We start from the raw sequence: 16,741 nt of genomic DNA, 5'->3' as shown, positions 1-16,741 counted from the left end.
TCACCCCCTGGCCATTCCTGTTTCCATGCAACTGAGACAGCAGCAACGCATGTGTTAGACTTCAGCAGCTCAAACACAGGAGCTGAATGCCTCTGATATGTCTTACCAGCTGTATACTGCTGTAGGCAGAAATGTCCCCATGATCAGGAAGCCAAGGTTGTAACTCATGACATGTAGCCCTTGCTTGCCTGTGCAGTTGGAGTTTTCATGAGAAACATATTCATGATGTTTCCTTTCTCAGGGTGAAGCTGATGCAGTGGCAGCATAGAAAGAAAGAGCAACCATCTATGAAACAGTTCTGAATTCCTACATGGTATTATGTTATGGGCCTTTGCTGCATAGTACTTTTAGATGAGATGAAATGGTCATTCTTAAACAGCCTAGTGTGAAGCAAACCTTTTTCTGTATTGCCATTCAAGTTAATGGATGTAAAAATAGGTCATGCCATTCATACTGATAAAATGAAGACATTTCTGCCACATTCAGACATTTGAACCTGTCTTGGATGGTGTGAGGGAGAAACCTAAGCAGACAGATGGGTCAGATATTGTAGTGCATAGTACTGCTTTCAGTCAACAGAGCCTAGTTACAGCATAAGCCTCTTAGGGAATGAGTCATAGAAATGTCTGTGTTATGTTCTCTGAAGCTTCCTTTTTGCAATCTCACCACCACATATTTTGCCAGAATGTGAACAGTGCCTAAACCTGACAGAGGATACAAACAGGACTGGGAACAGTTTAGCTTCTGTGTCTGTGGTCACAGAGGACATCCATCTGTTTGATTAGCCTGGGGACATAAGCATTTCCAGCTGATAATCTTTATTTGAATAAAATTATATTGGGAATGGGAGTGGGGATAAAAGGGAGCAGATGATAGTATAAATATATGTTCAAGTGGGGAGATGCATTGCTACCACTAATGATATTCGCTGTGGGTGATGAAATAGAATTCTGACAGGATGGGAGCAAGAGTAGGAGTTGAGATCTGCTGGGTTTACTGTTAATTTCTGCAGACGTACCAGCTCATTTAGTGCTGTTAGAGCTCTCATTGCCCGCCACTTAATGTATGATGAATGTGCTATGGAATTTCCCCAGACATTTATGACACCTTTAGGAATAGATATGACAATGACTTTATAGCATGGAGTCACTTCATACTATCTGCATCTCTCCTAGTGATTTATATATTCACGAGTGATTTTATCACTAGTACTCAGTAACGTAATAAATGAGAAAATTCAATGGTCTGTAAATTACAACATTGATTAAAGAAGTGATTACTGATGTAACTCTTACATGACTGTCATAATGCTTGCTTATATTTCAGGACAGCATTTACATGTTAATGATAAATCTACTGCAGTGTTCAGAAATATATTACAGCTTTAATCAAAATGTAAACGTTTATAAACAGATAATGTTTATTGTGGGGGAAATGAGTAGACTTCCCTTACTCTTCAGTGGGTGAAATCCACTCCAGAGACAGCTTTGTCTTGATGACTGAATGCATCATCCCCTGATAAAGGTACTCATCAGGGTAGAGCTTTGATTTGCTTCTTGCCTCTGTTGAGACCTATTTTGGTTTATTGGGCTCCTCTTGACCAAGCCACAAAGGAGCCTTGCTGAGTATAAATTCCACAGCACCGTGATCAGCTAGTGGCTCACTGCATAACAAACAGAAAATCAACCACCAGCTTCATAAATACTATCCAGTCTTTAGGCATCTCCAGCATAATTATGCCTCCTGAATCAATGAAGGATTTTTGTGTTCAGCTGCTCCCATTGTAAGAGGCCATCGTTAACACGCATAAAGAGAAGGGAGCATTTTTTATTTCGTTTGGGTTTTGAGATGCCAGGGTTACACTTTGAGCTTGTTTTGCCACAGTGATTACCCTTTCTTCTTTCCTTCTCTCTTCCCTCTTCCCCCCTTAGGTTTCTGACAGATGTGACTATGTTTTTGTCAATGGCAAAGAAATGAAAGGCAAGGTGAATGCGCTTGTGAACTTCACGTATCAGTATCTGAGTACTCCTCTGCAAATCACAGTCTGGGTTCCACGCCTGCCACTTCAGATCGACATTTCGGACACAGAACTGAGCCAAATAAAAGGCTGGCGAGTCCCAGTTGTTTCCAACAAAAGGTGGGTTTGAGTTGTTAAATTTCTTGGGTGTTTCTGTAAAATGAGTGGAGTTGATTTTAACTCTCAGCAAACAAGAACAGCTGCAGCATCTGCACCCAAAATGAAGCATCTTTCCCTGAGGAACAGCAGTACTGAATTCCCAGCTTTGCACCAGACATCTGCAGATGATATAAAGCTTTTAAAATCTGTGGGAGTTTTGCTTCTGTGCCTGTGTCTGTCCTGTGCAACAGAGTACAGTGTGGGACTCTGGTAAAGTCCACTTACAGAGTAGTTGTTGTTTGCGTATACCAGTGGTGTAGTCCATTTGTATGGTTCTTCATCATGTTAGGTAACCATGAATCAGCAGTGGTCCAAAAAAAAACCAGAAGGGAAGCCTGTTATTTAAAGGACACTCCATGAACACTCTTAATGTTAGTTTTCACTGATGTTCTTGAAAACAATTCTTTGTGCTTCATTTTCTTACGAAAACAGACCCACAAGGGACAGTGATGATGAGGATGAAGATGAGCGGAAAGGAAGAGGATGCACTCTGCAGTATCAGCATGCAATGGTGCGAGTCCTCACACAATTTGTAGCTGAGGATTCTAGCCCTTGGGGTCAGCTGAACTACCTGCTGGGCTCGGATTGGCAGTTTGACATTACAGACCTGGTGATGGATTTTATGAAACTGGAAGATCCTCACATTGCCAAGCTTCAGGAAGGCAGAATTTTGATTGGACGGGAAGTGGGAATGACAACTATGCAGGTACGGAGCTCTAGACTGCCATGTTCTGCCATTCCCTTAGAGAACTAGTGTTGGGGGAATATAAATAAATCCAGTAGTGTTCTGCTATCTTGGAAGAGGGTAATTTCCCATTATGTTTCCATGACCTTCTAGAGTGTCACACAGAGCATTATCGAACAACATTGATCCAAACTAGAGGTGGTCCGAAGCATGCAGCTTGGCTAGCAGCTGGAAGCCATAGAGCCTTCAGAGATGTTTAGGAGAGGCAGCATTTCCAGGCAGAACTCTTGCCCCATGGATGGATGCAGGTTACCACCAGTCAGCTGATGGACACCATTTTGACTTTTTGAGACAGAGATCTTTAGATTGTGCCAAGTTACTTTAGATATATTTAAACATTAATTCAGGGGGGAAAAATTACAGCCTACAACCCGCAAAGGCACAAATGGCCAACATCATATCACAGTTCTGCCCCTGCTGGATCCTGACTAAAGCCAATACATAAATGCATAGCTAGTCTAGGCTGTAGATCTGAGATGAGGAAGGTGGAGAAGACAAGAATGTGCATGAAGTGGCTATGCTTAGTTCCCTAAAGACAGCAATATGGCCCATAGTTTCATTAAAGGGAAGAATATCCTACAACCTTGATGGTCCATCAGAAACAGAAAAGACAGTGAAATGAGAATTTCTAAGCAAAGAAGTGAAGGACAAATCCTAGATGTTGCTAACCTCCCTTTGCAGTGACTGGGATGTGTGATGAGCTTAACCATACTGGGACACCGAATAAAAGGGGCAGAAAGTTTTAAGTCAGCTCTTCAAGTGAAGTGGTGAAAATAACACAACTGAGATAGTACAGCTGTCAGTACTGGATGCAATGTTCGTGGCCATAACTTCTCTACTGTATGTGTTTCTGACCCTGCTAATGAAATCAGACTGCATTTTCACTGTGCTCTGCCATTTCATTTCTGTGCATAAAGCTTTGGAGACAAGAAGGGATGATGACCTTAAGAAAGGGGTTTTTAATTTTCCTAAGTTGACTCTTTTGTGTTTCTCCAAAGGTTTTGTCTCCTCTTTCTGACTCCATCCTGGCAGAGAAGACAGTGACTGTGCTAGATGACAAAGTGACCATAACAGACCTTGGAGTACAGATGGTGGCTGGGCTTTCGCTCTTTCTTCAGCCAAGTGCATCAAGTAGTCGGGCTATTGTGGCTACAACTGTTGCCCAAGAGTTGCTTCATACCCCTAAGCAGGTAGTGTGTACTCCATATTTACTGTTGTTGCCTTTTGGGATGGGGCAGTGTTTTATCAACATGACGTACAGATGATAATTCATAAGAAGTTTGGAAGTTAGACTTAAAATGTAGGTGTAATACTCGTCCATGTCAGTTGCTTTCGTCTGGAGGTACTCTGGAGTTGTCTTCTCATGTCTTCTCCTCAGATATGGATTTAATCTGCAGTAAAATTTCTGGCTATGCCAAAATATATTTTGTATCATTTAAATTTTTAATGCCTTTTCTTTAGATGATGTAACATCTGTTATTTTCACAACACAGGCAGTCTTTGAACAGTGATCCATGTTTGCTATATGAGCATGCCCTTGTTTTCCATGCCAGAGAGCAGAGAGCTCTCTGTGTCACAACAACTTAATATTTTTAAGAGCTATGAAATAGAGGCAGAAGATAACCAAATACATTTCTTTTCCCTCCTGGAGTCACAGCAGATTGCAAGGCTCCTCTGTCTCCTATTTTTTAGATGGTTTTATAGGGGGTTATCATTCAGTTCATGTGCCGATCCTACTTAATTTAAGCCGGCAAATTCCTATATCTGTAAAGGGAGTCTTTGAAGCAGCATGTTTCAGGTCACAACCCACATGGAAAAGAAGATTGGAGAACACCCCCAGATCAAGGCAAACAGTTGCTCTGGAACAGATTAAAACCCAGGGTCAGTAGCAGTGGAACAAGCTATATGTTCATTGCTCTTTCAGTCAGTTAACTTGAAGAGTGGGACTGGGGACCATGCAGTTAAGTCTGTCCACAGCTTCTCCTCTCACAGAAGCTGTGTTTTGTCTCGCATAGACAGGGAGAGATCTCAGGTTTTATGACTCATTTCCATTATTATTGCTACCTAATTTTCTGTAACATAAAAATAATTCAGACTCTTTTATGACTTAGTGACAGGAAAATGTCCAAGCTAGAAGGACATGCTGCCCATCTGTTCCATTTACTGCATCCTGTAAACATAAGAATCTTATGTAATTAACCCATTTATAACCTTCTCCAGGGCTTAGAAGCCATGTTTGACATATTGTCTTTAGACAAAGACTGTAAAAGCAAAAGCTAAAGCCTGCCTAACCCAATTCTGTTATGTAGGACAGAGCACCATTTGTCCTGCAGCATGATTGGAAGAATCATGGCTTTGATTGCAGATAAAAGAACTTGTGGATCTGGAAAGGTTGTACAGATACATTGTTAGTTTCTTAGATTTATAGACTATCTGTCCAGAGTATGCAAAGATATTCATCAACATCAGGTTATGCCATATTATGACAGGGCATTTCAGTAGTGCACAACATGACATCTCTTATTGTATTATGATATGGCAATATAATATGACTTGTCATTATATATCAGTACAATTGGCAAGTTATTAAGTCATACAAAAGAGTAAAAATGTGTAAATGTGGTTTGTTTTGGAATTATTTTTCCCAGCATCTGTGTTATGGAACAATTTTAGTGACATATTTTGTTTTCTTGGTACTATTTTGCAAGACAATTTTGTTTTCCTCAGAGTAGCACATTTCTGATACTGAAGTGTCTGGGCATATCAGGCTGTCATTCTGAGACTAGACTTTATTAGAAGGCAGTGGAAAACCTTTTCTACACAAGGATCCGGAGCACCCAGGGAAATCTGATTGCTTAGCATTAGTCCCAGATTAGTCAGTTTTTCCCACTCCTTCAATGCAGGGAGGCTTTTGTCCCAGTTTCCTGCAGACACAGAGCAGTAGCATGATCTTGTGGAATCCCACTTTCTCTGCCTCTCCTTCTAGTTCCTCCTGTCTGGAGCCTGCCCACTCCCATTGCCTGTGCTTGTCTTCCTACCACCTCCTCTTCACCTGGAGTAAGGGGAGCATCCTGCCTGCTTCCAAGCTGAAGGCTTTGTTGGGAGCATCACTCCTCATTGTGGGGAATTCGTGAGGATCAGTCCCTGCTCAAGCACTGTGAGTGTTTGCAGTCCTGATCCTGGTTGTGCTGGGTCAGTGTGGATCCTGAGCACAGTCCTAGTTACTGGGGCACTTTGCCAATGCCTTCATCCTGGAGGCTGAACTAATTCCACATAATGTACAATTCACATTTCTTACCGTATTGTAAGACACTCATTTGTTCTCAGGCCTAAATCTTACTCAGCCTATAGACAGAGCTTGCCCAAGGAAGGGCATTGAAAAGAGACCTTGGGGACTTTGCATTTGCACCACTAAAATAAGAAGACAGGAATAGATTTCACAGTGGAAAATGCATCAAAGGAAATAGTGTTAGCACAGGAGTCACTTTTAGAGTCACAAACATCTTTTAATTTGCAGTTTGAATGAAGGGTATAACGTTTAAGTCTCTTGCCCTTAGATTAATTAATGCAAGTGCAGGAATGCTTGTGCCTAAATTTTGCAAGCAGTGACTCATGATTTGGAGTGTATCAGCTGAGATCCTTACAGAGCTGGAATTTCAGAAGGCAAGTGCTGAGTGTTTTCTGAAAATCAAGCCCTTTTGAAAGAGGTTTTTTTTCAGGGGGACAGCCGAGAAGTAAGCATAGACTTGAATGTTGCAAGGGTTTCATTATTTGTGTCTTTTACTCTCAAACAAGTTTATAAAAAGGCCCAAGTAACTCATGCAAACCTTGCTGATGCAACTGAAAAACAGTTCAGATAACAGAAGGTTTTGTTTTTCTCGGGAATGATTGCATACGTCTCAGCACTGCTATATGGAAAAAAAACAGCCAGTGTGTTCTTAGTCAAATGTTTTCCTTGGCTTCACTTTGGCACCTTCAACAGCCAAGCTTCAATATAGATTAGTGAATGTCCTTGGGTAATTGGAACTCTGCAGGCACAATATTGTCCCTAGCAGATCAAGCAGGACATCAGCAGAGTGCAGTGGAAGGCATAAAGTGTTATATAGGTTGTGCTATTACACATCTTTCAGTATCATAGGAATGAATTCAGTAGTTTTGCTGTGACTTTCTTTCAATGAATTTAATGACTAGATTAGTTCCTTTATTATAAGGACCACACCATGTCTGCGTAAGTTATCTAAGTTTATCTGCAGTTGGGCAACTAATTACCTGAGATGACCTTGAGGGATGCTGAGCCCATACTTCTTTTTCTTTTTGTTTTGACTCAGTTGGCACTGGAAAGTGGATCAATGATTTAGGTACCTAAAATAAATGCAGGTTGGCCAACTTTTAAATAGCAAAGTTGATGTATCTCTGGAAAATTTGGAATCCATGGCCGTGAGCAGTCTTGTTTATAGTGGCCGTCTGCTCAGGTAGGAAGGCTGTTCCATTTGACTTGCTGATGGTTCCTAAAATCAATACTTCCATCCTAAAGACTTCTCCAAAATGTAAATAAAAGAAAACCTAGAGTGTTTAAGTGTTTTCTGGTCTCAGTGAGCTTCAAGGACTCTCAAATTTCAAATCGGCTCTGCAGGGAAACTCAGTCATATCATGGCTTTTTCAACACTGTAGGGTATTACGTGTAGTCAAATGAGCTGATATGGGAGAGTGAAGAAAGAAAAAAACCAAAGCCTTAAATAAACAGCTGTGAGCATTAATGTATCTCCAGTGCTACTGGAAAACTGAAGACCATTTCTCTGGGGAAAAGAGCTATGCTAGTGCTTCCTAAAGGCGAAGTTCTTCCCTTTCACATGTGTAGCTCCTGTTGACATTAGTGGCAAGACCCAACCCTGCGAGGTCATCTGTAACCTCAGGGAGTGTCCTCCAAGAGGTCCATTCTCATTCTGATAGGAGGTGAAGGTGCTCAGCACCACTGCCTGAGTTAAGATGACAAGCTAGAGTTACTTGCATGTCCCTGCCTTTTGGAACAATGCAGTATGTCCTGTTTTAGCTTATGTCCTTCACGCAAACTAGTTCAGCGAGTTCACGGGCATCAGTGAACTTACATCCGTAAGTAACGGATATTAGGAGCATTTTTATGGTATGGATTCATTACCACATTCTGGCAGTATAAATTACATTGTATTTATATCTTCTTTAAGCTGACAGAGCGATGTAATGGCTCACAAGGATGACAAAGGAATTAAGCAGCATGGGAAAGGGAGAAAGGATGTATTGTTAGATAAGAATCTGAATTCTTCCCTTGAAAATACAAGCAAATTCCCACTGGAAAGGAATGTCACATTAGCAGATTGGACAAAAAGGAGAGAAAGAAATACACAGTAGGGGAATGCATGGTTTGAATTAAGATCTGAGTCTTGGCTGCCTTTCATTTCCACATCATAACGATCAAGCCCAATTTTTACTACACAACCCACAAGTTTAGAAATAAATGCACATGTAATACTTTGATATTTCATGTGACAAAATTGTTAGGGAAACCCATTTCAGCATTCAAGTCCCCAGACAGAACAATCAGAGCTGTTCTAATAGAAGCTGCTGAGAACAGTATTCCTTCGCCTTTATTGGAGAGAGGGATGTATTTGTTTTCTGCAGAGCCAGCCATCCAGCCATTTCTTTCCCTCAGTGTCCTGCCTCACTCTAGGACTATTGCGGCTGACCCCAGAAATTGAGGGCTTATTCACAAATACTTTTATTTGTGCTTTACTGAATGGAGACCATTAAAAGGCCTCTTTATTCTGAGCATGGAATAGAATCAAATATACTGATAAGTCCTCACATCTGTGTTTCTAAGCAGCAGAATTCTCTAAAATACAACCAGACCTACACACTTTATTCCCCTATTTTTTGTTTGAAGAACACAAAATGGCATGCCCTGGTATCAAGCTGACCCCAGCTTTTTTGAGGTATTGAAGGACACTTTGTTATCACTGACTGTGATGTTACACATGGGCTCAGTGGAACATCCTAGGACAAGTAGATTTTCAAATGCTGTATGGTTTAGAGGGCAGAATAATCACCAGTGTGGCTCCCAGATTTCCACAGGTAGCTTGTGTGAGTCCCAGCACAGAGGGACTCATTAGATCTATGTATGACAGGCTTTCTTCTGAGCTTCCAAACCAGCTTTGCTTCCTGCATTCAGGTTGCCTTTTGGAGTGTGAGCCTCCTTGCTTTATCTAGGTGGAACAGACATAGACAGCAAACAACGGTGTTTGCGGTGACTCATACAGCAGGGTTTGAAGTATTCCAGGTCAGGCATCACTGAGTTCCTTGGAGACTGTTGTTTTCCATTAGTGTGCCATGTTACTTCTGTACCCTTGTAATTTCCTCTTTGTTACACCCACCTAAATGTAACAAGTGGATAATGAGGGGGATATTGTTTGCATTTTAACAAAAAGCAAAATGCAGCATCTAAGAAAATTTATCAAGTGGCATATTTGGACTGACAAGCAGCAATATAATTCAAGGCCAGAAAAGGTGGTGGAATTACAACAGATCGAGAACTGGCCAACTTGCTGAAGTTATACCTGGAAGAGAGGAAGGGAGCAGCAAAACCACAAGGGAAAATGTAGACAAAATGCGTCTTGCTAAAGAAAGTTTTTTATGTGCATAATATTTGATAATTGACAGTGGTTGTAGGAAGCAGTTTCTTCATCTCCTCTGGACTAGATTTTGCTGTCATTAACGTGATCTAATGCACATTATCTGACCCACTTCACATCACCACAGTCACCATACAAACCATCTGTTCTCTAAGAGACACTGGCACTAATGGGCAATAGTGGTTCTTTTCTTCTGGGAGTGCAACAGTGTGTGTGGGTGTCTGTGTGCACATGTGAAAGAGAGGGAAAGTGGAGGAGAGAAAAACTGGAGAGGCAGAAGTAATTGCTTATGCTTGTTAATTAGTGAACACAAGTATTTGTTACCTCAGTGTTGGGGGCATCAAACTAGGGGCAACAACATTGCAGGTAAGAAGTCTCCAATCCATCTTCATCTGCTGATAGTAATTGGAGGACCTTGTCAGAGATTTAGAGGGGATTTACTGATGCAGTACATAGGATCTGCAGAAACAGCTCTTTGAAGGACATGGTACTAAATCATTTCTTTTTTCTTTACAGCTTTTCAGAATTTATAATCATTTGGGAAATCCACTTCCTTCCCCTGCTTTCAGCTTTCCTTTAGCGATGTGAATGAGAGGAGATGATCTCTTGCCAAATAGAATATTTGGCTGATACAATATACTTTGGCAGGATTTGAAATTCTCTCCCTCTTTCTCTCATTTGTTTTCTTTCCCTTTAATTAATGGTGTCCATAGTATAAGCATGACAATGTTGTGTTGTGTTGTGAAAAAAATTGGTTCTTCCTACAAAAAAAAAGGGTCTCTTGGAAATAAAAAATGCCAATGCTGGTTGAAAATAATGACTAAGCTATTGCACACCCCTCTTACCTATAATAAATCATATGTGTGCCTGCAGATTTCAGCTGACTTGCTGTTTCATTTTTCTGTATTTCTGCTTCAGGAAAACCAGGAATGCAGAACAGTGGAGAAATAGTATGAAAAATAAAAGTTGTTTTGAAGTTGCTTACAACTTCACCAAATTCTAGCCATTTGGGCTGACTTTCTGCATGCTGGCTACCTCTTAACCTAGAAGGTGCCTGGGGGCTGTTAAGGCAGAAAGGCATTGAGCTAAGAAAGCCAATGAGGGATGTAGATATCTTGAAGAAGGCATGAAAGTATATGTGGCTTCTCATACATGTTCCTCTCCAGGGTCTGGATGGGTACCCTGGATTCCTCAGAGATGCTGTTCTACCACCAGTAAAACCTAGTTGCATAGTAAGGGCCATAATCAGATGTGGGGCTTTGCAATGCTAGGTATGCTGTGTTTGGCTATTAAGGAATGCACAAAAGATTTAGTAATGTAAATCCTTTTGTAGAGATGTGGATCTATGGAAGCCCACCCCCCCACCCCCCCCCCCCGCTGTGATGGGAGGAGGCACAGGCCTCCATAGTTTCCAGTCTTAACTTTTCAGAATTCTGCACTTACCTTTTTCTGCTCTCCAAACGAGAGCAGTGCTTGCAGACAATATCCAGCCAGTTGTGATGTGTGCTTCAGATGATGCTGGTGGTTTTGACTTCCATAGGCTGATGAAAAGCAAGCATTATCTTACACACCTCCCCAGTGGTATGCAAGGCTGTCCTTTTGTTTTAGCCAGAAGGGAGGCAGTTGCCAGAGGAGATGCGTCTCTACACATATCCACTAAAAAACCCTTTACTTTCCCATGACTGGGTTTGCTCTACTATAGATTTCTATGACATAAATCTAAGCTGTGCCCTGCAGCTTTATGTTTCTGTCTCTTCAGCCATTTCAGGGTTTTTCTCTAACGAAAGATCAGCTGTTTTAATTTCCATACACAGTTCACCCTTCCCTTCCCAGCTTCCGAGCTACGCTGGCTCTGTTTCAGCTGCTTGAAGTGCATTTGAATCACCAAGAAGTTTGCCTTCTTTCCTGTTGTGCCAACTTATTTTTCCTCTTTCAGTCCCTCAAGAACTTGCTGATAGCGCTTTGTAAATTAAATATTTGGTACAGCCCAAGCTTCTGCACAGCTAAATGCCCCTTGCTGTTTGCATTGAAGAGCTTTAAATTTAACTAGAAGGGTAGCAATTCCCTTAGTTTATAATCATAGCATAACAAATTGTAGCCAATTGAAAACCATATTAGGTTGTAAATTTGCATTATGACTGGCCATTTGGAGGGTGGCAGTGTTTTTCCCTGATGGTGATTTTCAGCCCAGTTGTTCTGATGTACCCAAGTGTAAAGTTATTAGGGCCATCTGCAGTTTAAGTCTGGGAAGAAAAGAACTTCAGGTTTGTGTGAAGTTGCACTCGGGCAATCTGCCTGCATGTCTGCTGCCTAAACAGGCAAGACATAGAGCAAATGAAACACTAAAGAAATCTCCTGCAAAGAAAGCTACTGAGACGCAGAGAACTAAATATCTGTATCATCTGGATGGGATTTCAAATGGCAAAGAGCTGACCTCTAGCTTTGTGTTTTCTTCTAATGATGACTTCTAACAGTGCTACCTGCAGAGAGCAAAGACAGTCCAATTAAATCCAGGCCATTTGTATTTTTATCATAGACATCATACCAGAAACCCCGGGCTCCTCTCCTTGACACAGAAATGTGGTAGGCTTTTTAATTATCTCAAAGGTAAAGTGTGTTTTACTTAAGAGAAACGTTTCTCCAGAAAAATAGTAATTCTTCCATGAGTCTTTTTCTTTTCAGTTGAATCTTCTGCTCCAACCATTTCCAAGATACTGTGGTAGCTCCTTATTCCTGCTAAGATATTTATGCTTTGCTTAATTTGACAGCTCCCTGTGACACCTGTACATGGAGAACATGAGGAAAATAAGTGTTCTGTCAAGTGCCTGTAGTAATTTTTCTGGTTTGTCTCAGATTTTGCATGGCAGGAATGACTTTCTTTACAATCTTGTAAATTGTAGCTTATTAATGGGTACACTTTGGTACCCATTTCATATTGATTATTTTCTGTGTTCTTTTGCAAAACATTAGCAGGAAGGATAGCAGTGGAACCTTTAGTGAAAAATGTGACCAGTTTTCTGCCCCATCAGTTGAAGCTTGGTTTGCTTTAAATGCAGTGCAGAGCCATTGTCTTCCATTTTCTCCAGCTGCTGTTCAGAGCTGAGAGATTGATGAGCTGCAATGGTTTGAGCTGTTTTATTTAAGACCCTGTCTTTAACCATATCACTCTCCTTTCAGGAAGCTGTAGTAAGCACCTGGATTCAGTTCAGTGACAGCTCTGTTACTCCGCTGGACATTTATGACTCTAAGGACTTCTCCCTTTCTGCTGTATCATTAGACGAAGCTGTTGTCTCGATCCACCAGAATGCTGCCTTAAAATGGCCAGTTGTGGCAGCAGAAGGTGAAGGTCAAGGCACATTAATCAAGGTGGACATGATGATTTCTGAAGCCTGCCAAAAGTCCAAGAGGAAAAGTGTCCTGGCTGTGGGGAATGGCAACATCAAAGTCAAGTTTGGCCAGAATGATGCAGACTCCGATACAGGTGGAGATTATGATGCTGATGAGATTGAAAACCATGCTAGTGACCGGCGGCACAAAGCATCGGATCAGGAGCGGTATGGCCAGGATGGACGCTATTATGGTAGCTCTTCAGCAGAGCGAGAGGAAGGAGCCATCAGGAAAGTCAGCACCACAGCAAAATCTGTGATAAAAAATAAAGTCATTAAAAACAGTAGGCTGGACGGTGGCAAACTCTCGGATGATAGCCAGCTGCAGAACATTCCTATAGACTTCACCAACTTCCCTGCTCAAGTAGACCTACCAAAAGGCAATGCGGGCATGGAGGAAAACGACCTGGTGCAAACACCCAGGGGCCTTAGTGATTTGGAGATTGGGATGTATGCTCTGCTAGGGGTCTTCTGCCTGGCAATTCTAGTTTTCCTAATAAACTGTGCAACATTTGCACTGAAGTACCGTCACAAGCAGGTTCTGGTGGAAGGACAGGCCACCATGACCCATTCCCATGACTGGGTCTGGCTGGGAAATGAAGCAGAACTGCTGGAGAACACAGCAGATTCATCACCTCAGCAGGATGAGCACACAACTATTATTGATCGAGGCTCGGGTAGCGAGGAGAGCAACCAGCTCCTTAATGGCAGTGCTCAGAAGAACATCCAGAGCCAGGTTCACAGATGTGCTGACTCAGGGGGCAAGCACGGAAAGGAACAGAAATCTGAACCTTTACATTCGCCAACATCTAAACGGAAGCGGGTAAAATTCACAACATTCACTACCATCCCCCCTGACGATGGTTGTCCTACTGTCAACTCAATCCTAGGCAGCAATGACGATGACATTAAGTGGGTGTGCCAGGACATGGACCTGGGGGACTCCAAAGAGATACGAAACTACATGGAGAAGTTCAAAGACAAAGTGTAACTCCTTGCTGGTTTTCTGGGTTTAACCACACCTTGATGCCTTCAGTTCTACAGTATATATTGGGACAGAAGATGGGGAGGGGAAGGAATCACCAGGAGAAATGATGAGGCAGTTTTTATAATCAGGGAAAGAATTTTGCCAAACTGTCCATGGTTTGTTTTTGGTTTTTGCTTTGTTCTGTTCTGTTTTGTTTTGTTTTGTTTTCCAGCAGTTATTCTGCTACTCATGGATTTAGGAAGTGGAATATAAATAGAAAGGAAACGGTATGACCGGTAGGATGAGCTGGGCAAGATGAGGTTGTGAAAAATTGTCTTTTGGGTCATACAGATGATGGTAGTAATGTTTCAAAGTACCAAAAATATTTGTAAAAAGAGAATATAAGAGCATGAAAAGGATGAGCAAGAGACAAACAACAATTTTTCTGTATTTCTAATAAAACATCGTAATTAAGGACATATGACCCACAAGGAGACTGTTTAGATTGCTACTCAAGCTCTTTCTTTTATTTCTTCATTTGAAGAGAAGATGTGTCTTTGGCATTACATATGAAGGAGGAAGAAATTACCAAGCGTTTTTATTTTTGCTTTCCTGTTTGTCTTGTACGTTGAAACAGAATAATTTTCCCCCTTGTATTTTTCCTTTAACTATCTTGAAAACAGAAGAATTTTAAATTCACTAAGTTCACAGTGGACCAAGAATATTTTGTTTCTTAGTCAGCTATAAATAATCTCCTGTCCTTTAAAGAATTCAGGGGATAAGTATTGACAACTGATTTCCATGTGGTGTCTCTTCTGAAAGTTTAGGCCTCCATTGTTTCCCCCTAGCTAGAAATACATTCTGTTTGGAAGAAGTACTCATTTTACTTTCAGGTTTGGGTTGTTATTTAGTTGTTTGTTTTAAATTTCCACAACCAAAGTTCCCATGTTTCACCAAGGGAAGAAGGTGCTGTTTTATGTTAGCTTTTAGAAGTAACAATCGATGGGAGTGCCCCAGTGGTGCATTTTCAGTGTACCTGGAACTGAGACCATCACAGGCCAAATACACAGAGCCTGGATTTGGGGGGCTTTTTATTTCTAAGTCCATGAATTCATCATTTTGTGCTGTAATTTTCTGTTTATTCTGATGTCACCAGCTCTCATCAAACTCTGAACGCAAGAGGAAGAATGGACAGAAAGACATTGATTGTCCCCAGACTTTTATTTCCTTTTCCTGGGAGAGCTGGCCTCTGGACAGACTGTTGGGAGGGAAATATTGCAGAAGCAAGATCAAGAAATATCTGGAGCTATTTTATAGATATTTTTCTTTTAGCCATTGGACCAGCTAAGACTGCAAATTTAAGACTAGATTTAAAGCTGATGTTTTGAATGAGCAAATACAAAACCAGTAATAAATCTGAAGCAAATACAAAATAGAGACGTAGATCCGTTGTGTAAAGTGGCAGAACTGTGTTGACTCAGGGCCAGTTTACACTAAAGGAGGACACAGATCAAAATCTCTACAAGGAAGCCACTGTCATCCAAAACCTTTTGTAACTAAAAGGAAGATGGTATATCCAGCCTTTTGGAAAGCAGTATTATGTTCTGACTGTTAGCCAGAAGCACTTGCATTGTCCTGTCTTTACCATGTATCTCTTTTTTGTTATTTTTATTACTAAACTCAGTAGTTTGGTTTTTTTTACTTGGACAAAATCAATCCTGCCACCCAGTAACATAGATGGACGTTTTAACAAGATATGCCTAGTATGCATTGTAGACTGAAAGAATGTAATATTTATTTATACATGTTATACAAATTGTAATTAAAATGCTTTACATGGCTTGACAAATGAAGCTCTCTTTTCTGTGGGGCGGGTGCTCCTTCTGTCATTTCTGTGTTGCAGTACTGCATCCACTGCCTAACAGCTGAAACAAAACTTAAGCCACTTTCTGCAGAGAGAATAGAGATGTATGAAGGTTTTTCCCTGCTCTGACCCTTCCTTTGTGAGCCGCTTTCCCTTCCCACCCAACATGCGGTGATGATGATGGATGGCAGGAGAAGACAGCAGCCAGGCACAGTTCAGGGCAGTGTCACTATTCATCTTGTTCATCTTCATGCCTACCATCAGCATGAACAACTCCAGGACTCTTGCTTCTGATGTGTGCAACTTTGGTGCAGCCCAGTCATAATTAATTATGTTGCTTCTCTGATTGATACAGTAGGTTCAAATGGAAGCGAGTTTCACTGAATCACAACTGACATATACAAAGCACCCTGTATCCCAGAGGACCCCAAGCTACTTTACAAGCTAAGCACAGTGAGGCATCAGCCACACCTCAGGGATCAGTATATCTTCCTGGGAAAACGCAGGTGTCTCTGAGGTAAAAAAGGCATTTACAGCACGGAGCTGCAAAGTACAACAGCAGAGGAACAAGAAAAATTGTATGGAGCAAAAATAATACACCGTGGTAGCACAGGATCTAATTGTTTGAAGTGTATTTTTAAGAAAGCAGTAATGTGCTGAACAGCCCCTGTTCGAGCACGTGTGAAGAATGGCATCTCTAGTATCTCAGTGCTCCCAAGCACTTTCTGCGATACAGGTACAGCACTGGCTGGAGAGGAAAGGGGTAATTACTACATCAGTGTTGCTAGTCCATACACCCTGACTTCGCTCTTTCCTTTTGGCAGCTGAGGCTTGATAGGATCAGAAGAGAAAAGGGTATCTCTATCGAATATAAAAGTTGGCTACTGAGGAAAAGCCTTGTGAGGAGAATTCATCTTGCTCAGTATTTCCATGATGACATG

The 16,741-nt window shown here is 41.4% G+C and overlaps 1 protein-coding gene across 3 annotated transcripts in view; it reads left to right on the top strand.

Moving 5' to 3' along the window:
- The window catches only part of LOC133275891 (transmembrane protein 132C-like), a 204,745-nt gene extending 188,960 nt beyond the window's left edge, over nt 1-15,785 (top strand). For all 3 annotated transcript variants that reach the window (XM_061466167.1, XM_061466168.1, XM_061466169.1), the window contains 4 exons: nt 1,932-2,137; nt 2,609-2,882; nt 3,920-4,111; nt 12,761-15,785. In XM_061466167.1, the coding sequence (XP_061322151.1) occupies nt 1,932-2,137; nt 2,609-2,882; nt 3,920-4,111; nt 12,761-13,960 (1,872 nt within the window). In that variant the 3' untranslated portion in view covers nt 13,961-15,785. The remainder of the gene's footprint in view (nt 1-1,931; nt 2,138-2,608; nt 2,883-3,919; nt 4,112-12,760) is intronic.
- Nucleotides 15,786-16,741: the final 956 nt, after the last annotated feature.

The sequence above is a fragment of the Pezoporus flaviventris genome, unplaced genomic scaffold (assembly GCF_033815535.1).
Source record: "Pezoporus flaviventris isolate CSIRO_AGI_PZ_B2104156 unplaced genomic scaffold, CSIRO_AGI_Pfla_v1 ptg000041l, whole genome shotgun sequence".
NCBI classification, from domain to species: domain Eukaryota; kingdom Metazoa; phylum Chordata; class Aves; order Psittaciformes; family Psittacidae; genus Pezoporus; species Pezoporus flaviventris.
The sequence above is the reverse complement of the archived record's forward strand: the minus strand, read 5'-3'. Positions and strand labels throughout refer to the sequence as shown.